Below are 12,340 nucleotides of genomic sequence, written 5' to 3'. Positions count from 1 at the left end.
ACGATAGGAGAGCTTTACTGAGCTTTGCAAACCAGCATCGAGGGGATTGTTTGAGACCATATAGCGACTTTCGAAGTCGGCAAACCTTAGTCGGATCCTCTGTTTTAAATCCAGGTGGAAGGTGCATATAAATTTCTTCCTCAAGATCCCCATGTAGAAATGCGTTGTGTACATCCATCTTATGTAGTTCCCATCGTTTAGCAGCTGCGACTTTGAGTATAAAACGAACAGTATTCATCTTAGCCACTGGTGCAAACGTGTCTTTGTAATCGAGACCTTCTCTCTGACGATTGCCACAAGCAACGAGACGCGCTTTAGGTCGTTCGACAGTACCATCGGCTCTATATTTGTTCGAGTAGAGCCACCTGCAATGTATAGCTCGCTTACCCGGTGGCAGATGAGTAACATCCCAAGTATGATTATCCTCTAAGGCAGTAACCTCGGTTTTCATAGCTCCATTAAATCTTGGATCTTTGACTGCTTCTTTGTATGTTTTGGGAACGTAGTCTGTTGTGATTGTTGACAAGAACTCCTGATGTTTGGCACTAAACACAGTCGTAGAGGAATAATCAGAGATAGGATACAGTGGCTTACCTGGACCCTTAGTCGAAGCACTCTGATCAGAAGCAGAGGTAGAGTGAGAAACGTGAGGGGTGGTCGTAGTAGTCGCAGAGTTAAGCAGAAAGTTCTTGAGAAGAACGGATGGTTTCTTCACCCGCTGCCCTTTACCAAGTATTTCCGGAAGACCCGGCGAAGATGTCATCTCAGACTGAACCGTTGACGGAGGTGACGTAGGCAGAGGAGATGCTGATTGCTCCGACGGAGTCGTAGTAGAGGACGCAGGAGAGATTTGTTCCTGGCGTTCAGTATCTTTACTCGGCGAGGCCTCATCAACTAGAGGAGACATGGGAGTCGTGTCTATTGTCTCATTGGATTCCAGAGAACTCACTGGTGCTACTAACGATGGTTCAGGCGAAAGGAGCCAATCATCGACTGGTACATCGGTTTGCATCACTGGTGGTGTAACATAAGTAGAATTTTCAATCCCGGGAAACTGATCCTCCAAGAAGACTACATCGCGACTTGTAAAGAAGTCATTAGACTCAAGATCATAGAGTCGCCACGCTTTCTTACCAAAGGGGTACCCCACAAATAGACACTTGCGGCTTCTTGGACTGAACTTATCTCTGTCTCTCGGGCGTGTATGTGCATAGCAAAGGCAACCAAACACTCTTAGTTGTTCATACATAGGAGGTGTGCCATGGAGAACTTCTTATGGAGTCTTTCCTTCCAGTACTTGCGTCGGGGTCCTATTAATCATATGAGCAGCAGCTAGTATACTCTCTCCCCAAAACTCCACCGGTAGTCTCGACTGCAACAAGCATGCGCGGGCCACATTTAAAATATGACGATGTTTTCGTTCGACCCTACCGTTTTGCTGAGGTGTATAAGTGCAGGAGGTTTGGTGGAGAATCCCATTTTCTCGGAAGTAAGGTGCAAGGGTCATGAACTCAGTGCCATTGTCTGACCTAATCGTTTTGATTTTCTTCCCAAACTGTCTATCAGCCATCGCACAAAAATTACGTAGTAGGGAAGCCACTTCAGATTTTGCGAGCATTAGGTAAGTCCATACTGCTCTCGAGTGATCATCAACAATAGTTAGAAAATACACAGCTCCACACGAAGCTGGTGTGCGATACGGACCCCAAACATCACAGTGAATCAACTCAAAAGGAATAGTAGCTTTATTAAGACTGTCTGGAAATACTTTTCTTGTCTGTTTAGCTTTAAAACAAATATCGCATTGACTAGAATCAGAAAAATCTATCTTTAAATTCTTAAACACCGGTAAAGTAGATAAAGCCTTGTAGGATGGATGTCCAAGTCTTTGATGCCATAGAGTAGAAGTAGAATTGCTCGACTTTGTAGCCCTATGAACTCTTGCGACTTTTACACCCGTAAAGTAGTAGACCCCCTCACGTTCTTCACCTGCTCCAATCAGAGTCCTCGAAAAACGGTCCTGTAAAACACAAAGTGTATCAGTAAAGATCGCAATACATCCAGTTTGTTTCAGCAATTTTGAAACTGAAATAAGCGTGCAAGTAAAGTCAGGGACAAAAAGAACTTCATGAAGAACATAATCTTTGCTGAGACGCAACGACCCTATTTTTGTGACACTAGAGTCTCGCCCATTAGGGAAAGAGACAGATGAAGCGGGAATATCATAGACGTTATGGAGTAATGAAATATCTCCTGTCATATGATGCGACGCTCCTGTGTCAATGATAACATCAGTTAGTTTAGTTTTACCCGACAATCGTTCTGATGAGAGGTTGCTCTGTTGGTTTTGCAGTAGCGAGATCAGCGAGGCTATCTGTTCAGAGTTGATCGGTAGTGAGCTTTGTGTAGCATTGGCACGACCTCTTCCACGGCCGCGACTGTTGCTGGATCGTCCACCCCGACCTCCTCTATATCCTGAAGAAGAATTGTTTTGTCTCTGTTGATCATGAAACCACTCCGGAAATCCATGGACCAGGAAACACTCTGAATATTCATGTCCGGTCCTGCCACAGTGAGTGCACTTACGCGACGGGTCCCGAGAACGAGGAGGAAGAATATCCACTGAAGTAGCTTCTTTGAGAGGCTCTGTTTTCACTGAGAATCCCAGCGCCTCTGTTCTCTGTTCCTTTGACCGTAGGGACACCATGTTTTGCTCCTCACGAATCACCCGGGAGTATACGATGTTAAGGTCCGGTAATGGTTCCTCATCAGTGATACGAGATCGAATGGAGGCAAACCTCGAGTCGTCGAGCCCGAAGAGAAATTTATGAACTCGCGCATCCTCTCTTTCTTTCTCAATATCAGCAGCAGCCTCACAAGTGCAGGGACGAGCTGTTTTCATGTTTTGAAGTTCTTCTCATAACTTCGTGAGACGTCCGTAATAATCAAGAACTGGTTTCCCGTCCTGCTTACAATTTGTAATCTCATCTTGTAGTTGATGCAAGCGAGTACCATTCTTGACGGAGAAGCGGAAGCGTAAGGTTTCCCAAAGCTTGTGCGCCTCAGGAACATGTGTGACCGTAGAGCGTACTTTCGAGTCAATAGAAGTACGAATCCATCCGACGATCATGGAGTTAGCAGCCAACCATCGAGACAAGTCTGGGTCTGTCGCTGGTTTGAGAATGGTTCCGTCGATGAAACCGGTCTTCTTCTTAGCTTGTAAGGAGTTACGCAGTTCAGTCGACCATTCCGAATAGTTCTCATGAGTAAGCAACACCGAAGTAATCAAAGCACCAGGGTTATCGGATGGATGCAAGTAGTATGGAGATAAGTCCGTGAGAGGTGTAGTAATAGGGTTAGAAGTATTGGTAGAAATCGTAGAAGAATGACCATCACCCATCGTTGTGATGTTTACGTGACGGCTACGTAGAAGAGAAGAAAAATTTAGGTCTAAGAGATCTGTAGCTCTGATACCATAAAATATAGGAAATATGAATGTAACTCGTGGTTTTCTCATTGACTCATGAAGAATATATATATACAACTCGTAGAATAGGAAATATAGAAATTAACCTAATTCCCTAAGATATGGGAATATAGAACATTAACATATATATCCCTTTACATTTTGGCAAAGAATCCCTATACATAATTTTCAAATTTGTAGAATATCATATTAGTTAATCATTTACAAACCCATCTTAAAGTGGGCAGTGACTTAATTTCTATGAATTTATCAACAACATTATAATAACCAGAAATGTTAGCTCGAAGTCACAACTCACGGTACACTCGGACGACTATTACTTCATTTTAAATTTTGTTCAACATTACTCAAGTTCAACATTACTTCATTTTAAATATATTTCCTTTTCCAGACCGGTATTCAAATGTGTAAAGATACCAAACTCACGAGAGATATATATTGATACTTGTAAATATAACAGAACAATGTCCCAAGAGATAGAATCTAGACGACAAAAGCAGATAGTAAAATACTAAGAAATGACAAATCACACAATCTTTCTTGTGATATCTTGGATGCTTGCGGTCTCACCGGTCAACGCAGTTAACTTCTCGGTCGTGGACAACACTGGCGACTCGGCAGCGGAAGGAAATTTTGGGAGGAGATCGGCGATGTAAACTACGCTACTAAGTCGCTAAGGGCTGCAACAGCCTTCACGTAGCGTTTTTGGGCATTTTATTAGAGATATTATATTTATCATCGGAAATTCTAATGGATACTAACTAATATATAAAAGGTTAAAATTAATTTACTAATCACAAATTGATTTTAAATTGAAAGATCATAATAAAACCTGAATCTAACATGGTATCAGAGTCCATATCCTAAATATCCTAAACATGTAATTAATATTAACTCTTACCGACCAGATTTATAGTTTGTAATTAATCCTTCCCGACCAGGTATAAAGATTGTAATTAATTATCTTCAAGTTATGAGATTTCTGTCCGATAAGAGGCATCATTTCGAGGAAGGGTATTAGAGATATTATATCTTACATCGGGAATTCTAAGGTAAATCTACTAATCACCAATTGATTTTAAGTTGGAAGCCCATAATAAAATCCGAATCTAACATGGTATCAGAGCTCAAATCTGAAAGACCCTAAACTCCTAATTAATATTAGTTCTTCCCGACCAGGTTTATAGGTCGTAATTAACCCTTCCCGACCGGATATAAAGGTTGTAATTAACTCGCTCGATCGAGTATAACTGTCTTCAAGTTCCGAGATTTCTGGCCGATAAGAGCCAGCATCTCGAGGAAGAGAACTAGGGATATTATATCCTACATCAGGAATTCTAAAAGATATTAACTAATATATAAAGGGTTATGACCAATCCACTTGGTGCAGCCTGGGTATGGCTTAAACTCTGGATCACTTGAAGGTGGATGGATATGGGTTGTTCTAAGAGGCTACTAGCACTCCTTTGAACTATGGACGTCTCCCTGAGCCTATGGACTGGCGACAAGGATGGTTTGCTACTCCTAGACACAAGATCACCTTGTACTGTCTAAGATGGGGTTCACTAGGAATTCCTTCCTTTAAGTGTGATCAATGTTCTTGAGCTGAACAGAGAAAGCTTGAGACAAGGCAAACAAGTTGCTGTAAAATTCTTAGATTCAAAGTTAAAGAAGAAGAACAAGCTGCGTGGTCTTTAAGTAAAAGAGAAAACGATGTCTAACCTAATCCTTAACCAATTTGGTTTATGAGAACTAAACCAAATCGACAAGTGATCTAATCCTAATTAAAACTGGTTTAACTAATCCTAATTTGTCTTGGTTTGAAATAAATGAAAACCAAATAAACCAACTTAATTACATTGAAATCAAATTGAACCAACAAGCTGGTTTGTCTTGGTCTTCCCCTTTAGAACTTGCTCCCACGAATTTGGCTAAGTCTTGGAGACTCTTCTCTTGTGCTTTCAGCCTTGATCTAGTCATTGGTCCAATCCACTCACTAGCTGGCTCTCCTGGTGTATCTCTCTGGTTCTGGTTCTGGTCCTGGTTCTCCTCATCAGCAGCCTCCTCATCAGTGTCACTCAGCTCCTCCTCAAGGTCTCTGGTCATGGCTACACCATCCCCTCCTCCTTTAAAAAGATTTGACCTCAAATCTGATTCATCTGCAAAATAAGGATCCAAGTCAGAAACATTGAAAGTAGAACTGATTGTGTACTTCCCTTCAAGATCAATCTGGTAGGCATTGTTGTTGATCCTTTTCAGCACTTTGAAAGGTCCATCTTTCCTTGGTAGCAACTTTGATTTCCTTTCAACAGGAAACCTCTCCTTTCTCATGTGAATCCACACAAGATCACCCGGCTCAAGTACTAGCTCCTTGCGCCCCTTGTTCTTGTACCTCTCATACATCTTGGTCCTCTCCTCAATGTTCTTCCTGACCTGTTCATGCAAAGACAAAACAAACTCGGCCTTCTGCTTGCCATCCAGGTTAGTTTGTTCTTTTAAAGGTAAAGCAAACAAATCAAGAGGAGACAATGGATTGAATCCATACACAACTTGAAAAGGAGAAAGCTTGGTAGCTGAATGCACTGCCCTATTGTATGCAAACTCTACATGAGGTAAACAATCTTCCCAAGTCCTAATGTTACTCTTAATGATAGCACGTAGAAGAGTAGACAAGGTCCTATTGACTGTTTCAGTTTGTCCATCAGTTTGGGGATGACAAGTAGTTGAAAACAATAGCTTAGTTCCCAACTTTCCCCACAGAGTTTTCCAGAAATAGCTAAGGAACTTAGAATCCCTATCAGAAACTATAGTCCTAGGCATGCCATGCAATCTAACAACCTCTCTAAAGAAAAGATCAGCTACCAGAGATGCATCATCAGTCTTATGGCAAGGTATGAAATGTGCCATCTTAGAAAACCTGTCAACAACCACAAAGATACTATCTCTACCTTTCCTGGTTCTAGGCAATCCTAAAACAAAGTCCATAGAGATGTCAACCCATGGTTCAGTAGGGATAGGAAGAGGTGTGTACAAACCTGTTGGTTGGACCTTAGACTTGGCCTGCTTGCACACGACACACCTAGCACACACCCTCTCCACTTCTTTCTTCATGCTCGGCCAGTAGAAGTGTTCTTGCAAGGTTGAGAGTGTCTTGGCGACCCCAAAGTGACCCATCAACCCTCCTCCATGAGCTTCCCTAACATACAACTCTCTCAAAGAACCACAAGGAACACACAGGCGGTTATCATAGAAAAGAAATCCTTTCACTTGATAAAATTTACCACTAGCATGTTTCTCAGACTCCCTAAACACATCTTTAAACTCAGGATCATCAGCATAGCAAGATTTGATATGTTCAAAACCTAAAAGTTTAGTTTCCATTGAAGACAACAGAACATACCTCCTGGAGAGTGCATCAGCAACTACATTCTCCTTACCTTGCTTGTAGTGGATGACATAAGGAAATGTCTCAATGAACTCCACCCACCTAGCATGCCTCTTGTTCAGCTTCTGTTGCCCTTTGAGATGCTTAAGAGACTCATGATCTGTATGGATCACAAACTCTTTTGGCCACAAGTAATGTTGCCACACTTGCAAGGCTCTCACCAAGGCATACAGCTCCTTGTCATAGGTTGGATAGTTCAAGGTGGCGCCTCCTAGCTTCTCACTGAAGTAAGCTATAGGCCTCTTTTCCTGCATCAACACAGCTCCTATCCCAACACCAGATGCATCACATTCAATTTCAAAAGTTTTAGAAAAGTCAGGGAGTACAAGCAAAGGAGCACTTGTTAACTTCTCTTTTAGCATATGAAATGCATCTTCTTGGGCTTGCCCCCAAGTGAAACCAACACTCTTTTTGATTACTTCAGTGAGTGGGGCAGCAATTGTACTGAAGTCTCTCACAAATCTCCTATAGAAGCCAGCAAGTCCATGGAAGCTCCTGACTTCTCCAATGGATTTAGGAATCGGCCACTCCTTGATAGCCTTCACCTTCTCCTCATCAACCTGTATGCCCTGTGAGGTCACAACAAAACCTAGGAAAACAAGGTTATCTGTCCCAAAAGAACACTTTTTATAATTGGCATACAGCTTTTCTTTCCTAAGCACATCTAGAACTTGTTTCAAATGGTTAACATGCTCTTTCATGGTCTTACTATAGATCAGTATATCATCAAAATACACTACTACAAATCGCCCAATGAGAGCTCTCAAGACATGATTCATCAGCCTCATAAAAGTACTAGGTGCATTAGTAAGACCAAAAGGCATCACAAGCCATTCATACAATCCTAGCTTAGTTTTAAAGGCAGTTTTCCACTCATCTCCTTCTTTCATTCTAATCTGGTGGTAACCACTCTTTAAATCAATTTTAGAAAAGACACATGAACCATGTAACTCATCTAGCATATCATCTAAGCGAGGGATAGGATGTCTGTACTTAACTGTGATGTTGTTGATGGCTCTACAGTCCACACACATCCTCCAGCTTCCATCTTTCTTAGGCACCAGCAGAACAGGTACAGCACAAGGACTCATGCTCTCCCTGATGTGCCCCTTCTCCAAGAGATCATTGACTTGTTTCTGAAGCTCCTTAGTCTCCACAGGATTGGTCCTGTATGCTGGCCGATTTGGTAAGGTGGCTCCTGGTACAAAGTCAATCTGATGTTCTATCCCTCTGATAGGTGGTAAGCCAATGGGATTATCATCTGGAAACACATCCTTATATTCCTGCAAAAGACACTCAATCTCAACTGGAATCACAGGATCAATGTTAGTAGAAGAGTTCAGCAATTCTTTGTAAACTACTAATATCAAGTTTGATTGTTCCATCATTGCAGTTTTGATATCTTTAGCAGTAGCAAAGAGATTAAGCTTACTTACCTGGTCGCCCTCCTCCAGCAACAAGGTCTTGCCGGCTGCTTTAGTCTTCTCCCTCTTCATCTTGAGGTGCATCTGATCCTGGTGTACCTCTTGTGGTGTCATGGGCGCCAGTGTGACTTGCCTCTCCTTGTGAGCAAAGGTATATCTGTTGGTGAAGCCATCATGTACTGATCTCTTGTCATACTGCCATGGTCTTCCAAGGAGAATGTGACTAGCTTCCAAAGGTGCCACATCACAAGTGATCTCATCCTGGTATTTTCCCACTGATAATAACACTTTCACTTGCTTGCTGATCTTTAAACCTCCCTCTTCATTGATCCATTGCAAGAGATATGGTTTAGGATGCTTGTACACTTCAAGACCCAGCTTCTCTACCAACTCATCACTTGCTACATTAGTACAACTTCCTCCATCAATGATCAAACTGCACACCTTGTCTTGAATCAAACACCTGGTGTGGAATAGGTTCTCTCTCTGATCATCCTCCTTGGCTTTAGGTTGAGCATTGAGAAGTCTCCTAGTAACTAGTAGCTCTCCTCGGACAGGGTATTCCACTCCTTCATCATCAGTCTCGTGACCAGCATCTTCTTCCTCAGAAACCACTTCTCCATTGGCTAGGATAGTCATCACCTTCTTGTTGGTACACTCATTGGCATAATGCCCAAAACCATGGCACTTGAAACACTTGATGTTCCTGGTCCTAGTAGGCGTGGCTACCCCTTTTCCCTTGTCATCTCGTTTGGCTTCCCCTGAGGTAGATCCCTCCTTTGGTTTATCAGATGGCTTGTCATCCTTGGAGTAAGCCGGTTTGGAAGCTGCATTGTATGGAGACTTGTTGGAACTCTTTCTTTTAATTTGCTGCTCAATCAGGATGGCTTTGTGCAGTAGCTCATCCATGTCTTCATACTCTTGTAGTTCCAATCTATCCTGGATATCTCTGTTTAGACCTCCTTGGAATCTAGCCATTGTAGCTTCTGCTCCTTCTTCCAAATCAGCCTTCAGCATAAGTGTTTCCATCTCCTGATGGTAGTCTTCTACACTCTTGGACCCTTGAGACAGCCTTCTCAGTTTCTGGTGTAGATCTCTCCCATAGTGAATAGGAACAAATCTTTTCTTCATCACTGTTTTCATCTCAAACCAGGAAGCTATCTGAGGCTCTCCATTGCGTCTCCTGGTAGTAGCAATCTGATCCCACCAGCTAATAGCATAACCACAAAACTCAGTGGCTGCTAGTCTGACCTTCCTCTCCTCAGTGAACTGCTGGCAATTGAAAACCAATTCAATCTTCTTCTCCCACTCCAGATAAGCATCAGGATCATTCTTGCCATGGAATGGAGGAATTCTAAGCTTGAGATTGCCTAGGTTATCAGCTGGTCGCCTGCGGTTATGGTGTCTGTTGTGCTGACTAGCCTGAGACTCATCATCACTTTCTTCAGCTTCATCATCCTCTACTTGTTCACCATAGAGCCTATGACCTCCAACCTCAAACCTTTGTCCCCTGATAGGTCCAATGCGTGCTCTCCTAGCTCCAGCAAGAGCTGCTGCTCTCTCCTGTCCTGCATTATCATCAACTAAAACCTCATTAGCTTGTTGAGTTCTATTGAAGTTGACTTGCATTCTCCTGGTTATCTCAGCCATCATAGCCTCAAACTGGACTTGATTGAGATTGATCTGTTGAACAGCTGGTTCTCCTGACCCTTCAGGCTGCTTCCCTTCTCGCCTCTCATCTCCCATTGTTCCTGAAATAGTTAGTGAAAACACAAAGCCAGGAACAAAATATCTCTCTCTCACTCAAGTATCAAGTCGCCAAGTCTCAGCTCTTCCCACAAGTTCAGTTGAAAAACAAAGTTCTAAACTTAAGATCTAGAACTATAAAACCCCAATGAACCAAGATAGAAAGTTTTAAGAGATTTGGCACCAGCTGGCTTTACCACCCTGAGCTGGATTTCTCTTCAGCTATTCTTATTTTTTTTTTTTTGATTTGGATCAGAGATCTCTTTTCTTTTCTTTTTTTTTCTTTTTTTTTTGATTACCAGGGTTGGCCCAGCCGGCTTACAACAGATAGATAGAGAAGAAAAGTGTTTGATGGAGTGATTGAGAAGAGTAGACAAATCGCAAACCCTAACCTTCAAGTGGCTCTGATACCACTTGGTGCAGCCTGGGTATGGCTTAAACTCTGGATCACTTGAAGGTGGATGGATATGGGTTGTTCTAAGAGGCTACTAGCACTCCTTTGAACTATGGACGTCTCCCTGAGCCTATGGACTGGCGACAAGGATGGTTTGCTACTCCTAGACACAAGATCACCTTGTACTGTCTAAGATGGGGTTCACTAGGAATTCCTTCCTTTAAGTGTGATCAATGTTCTTGAGCTGAACAGAGAAAGCTTGAGACAAGGCAAACAAGTTGCTGTAAAATTCTTAGATTCAAAGTTAAAGAAGAAGAACAAGCTGCGTGGTCTTTAAGTAAAAGAGAAAACGATGTCTAACCTAATCCTTAACCAATTTGGTTTATGAGAACTAAACCAAATCGACAAGTGATCTAATCCTAATTAAAACTGGTTTAACTAATCCTAATTTGTCTTGGTTTGAAATAAATGAAAACCAAATAAACCAACTTAATTACATTGAAATCAAATTGAACCAACAAGCTGGTTTGTCTTGGTCTTCCCCTTTAGAACTTGCTCCCACGAATTTGGCTAAGTCTTGGAGACTCTTCTCTTGTGCTTTCAGCCTTGATCTAGTCATTGGTCCAATCCACTCACTAGCTGGCTCTCCTGGTGTATCTCTCTGGTTCTGGTTCTGGTCCTGGTTCTCCTCATCAGCAGCCTCCTCATCAGTGTCACTCAGCTCCTCCTCAAGGTCTCTGGTCATGGCTACACCACCACTAATCACCAATTGGTTTTAAGTTGGAAACCCATAATAAAACCCAAATCTAACATGGTATCATAACCCAGATCCTAAATACTTTAAACCCGTAGTTAATATTAACTCTTTCCGATCGGATTTATAAGTCGTAGTTAACATTTCCTGACCGGGTATAAAAGTCGCAATTAACTAGCTCGACCGAGTATAACTGTCTTCAAGTTCTGAGATTTCTGGTCGATAAGAGCCATTATCTCGAAGAGAAGTATTAGAGATATTACATCCTACATCGGGAATTTTAAGGGACATTAACTAATATATAAAGGGTTATGACCAATCCACTAAGCACTAATTGGTTTTAAGTTGGAAACCCATAAAAAAACTTAAATCTAACATGGGCTTCCAACTTAAAACCAATTGGTGATTATTGGACTGAGATATAGTCTACGGTCTATGCAATAATTTTTAATCGCTTATGAATTTGGAAGTTTCAACTGGAGTACATATTGTTGTGTATTTGTACTGTTCGAGAATTATTGCTAAAATGAATATAGAGCAAATTAATAATATTAAGATTATAATAATTTATTAATTAATAGAGTTACTAATTTTAAAAAAATTAGACTTATGGGTTTAAAATATTAGTGTAAATACAAAAAAATATTATTTCACGATATTATATATTAATTAAACTATGTAGATTAGAACTTCAACTATTTTTATTAGATTACTTTAGAATATAGTCCTAATCTATTTAGGACCTCAATCATTGTACAAAATAGAAGCGATGGCCGATAGAATCATTAAAACAAATTATACATTCTACAATCATTCTATTACATGGTATCAAAGCACAATATATGAGGTATCAGAGCATAATATATGATTTTTTTTTCTAAAAATGTGTTTCATAAAGAAACATGGATGAACATCCATCGCTTCCTACAACTACATCATCAATGATTATTGCCATCGATTCAAATACAACATACTATCTCATCCTTCAAACAACCCTGGAGCTCTCATTACTTTGGTCCGTCTTCGTGGAGAGAACTACACAGAATGTGCAACCAAATCATCAAGTTTTCTAAAAGCAAAAACAAAAGCT

General features: G+C 41.3%; 1 protein-coding gene across 1 annotated transcript; it reads right to left on the bottom strand.

Moving 5' to 3' along the window:
• Positions 1-8,154: 8,154 nt before the first annotated feature.
• On the bottom strand, positions 8,155-10,102 carry LOC108830899 (uncharacterized). The gene is made up of 3 exons (XM_056987211.1): positions 9,086-10,102; positions 8,369-8,998; positions 8,155-8,238 (listed from the first exon to the last, which is right to left on the bottom strand). Exons 1-3 carry the CDS (start codon positions 10,100-10,102, stop codon positions 8,155-8,157), a joined length of 1,731 nt encoding a protein of 576 aa, XP_056843191.1.
• Between the last annotated feature and the right edge of the window lie 2,238 nt (positions 10,103-12,340).

This window comes from Raphanus sativus, chromosome 6, assembly GCF_000801105.2.
Source record: "Raphanus sativus cultivar WK10039 chromosome 6, ASM80110v3, whole genome shotgun sequence".
Taxonomy (NCBI): Eukaryota; Viridiplantae; Streptophyta; class Magnoliopsida; order Brassicales; family Brassicaceae; genus Raphanus; species Raphanus sativus.
Note: the sequence above shows the minus strand (reverse complement) of the source record. Positions and strands in the feature narration are given on the sequence as shown.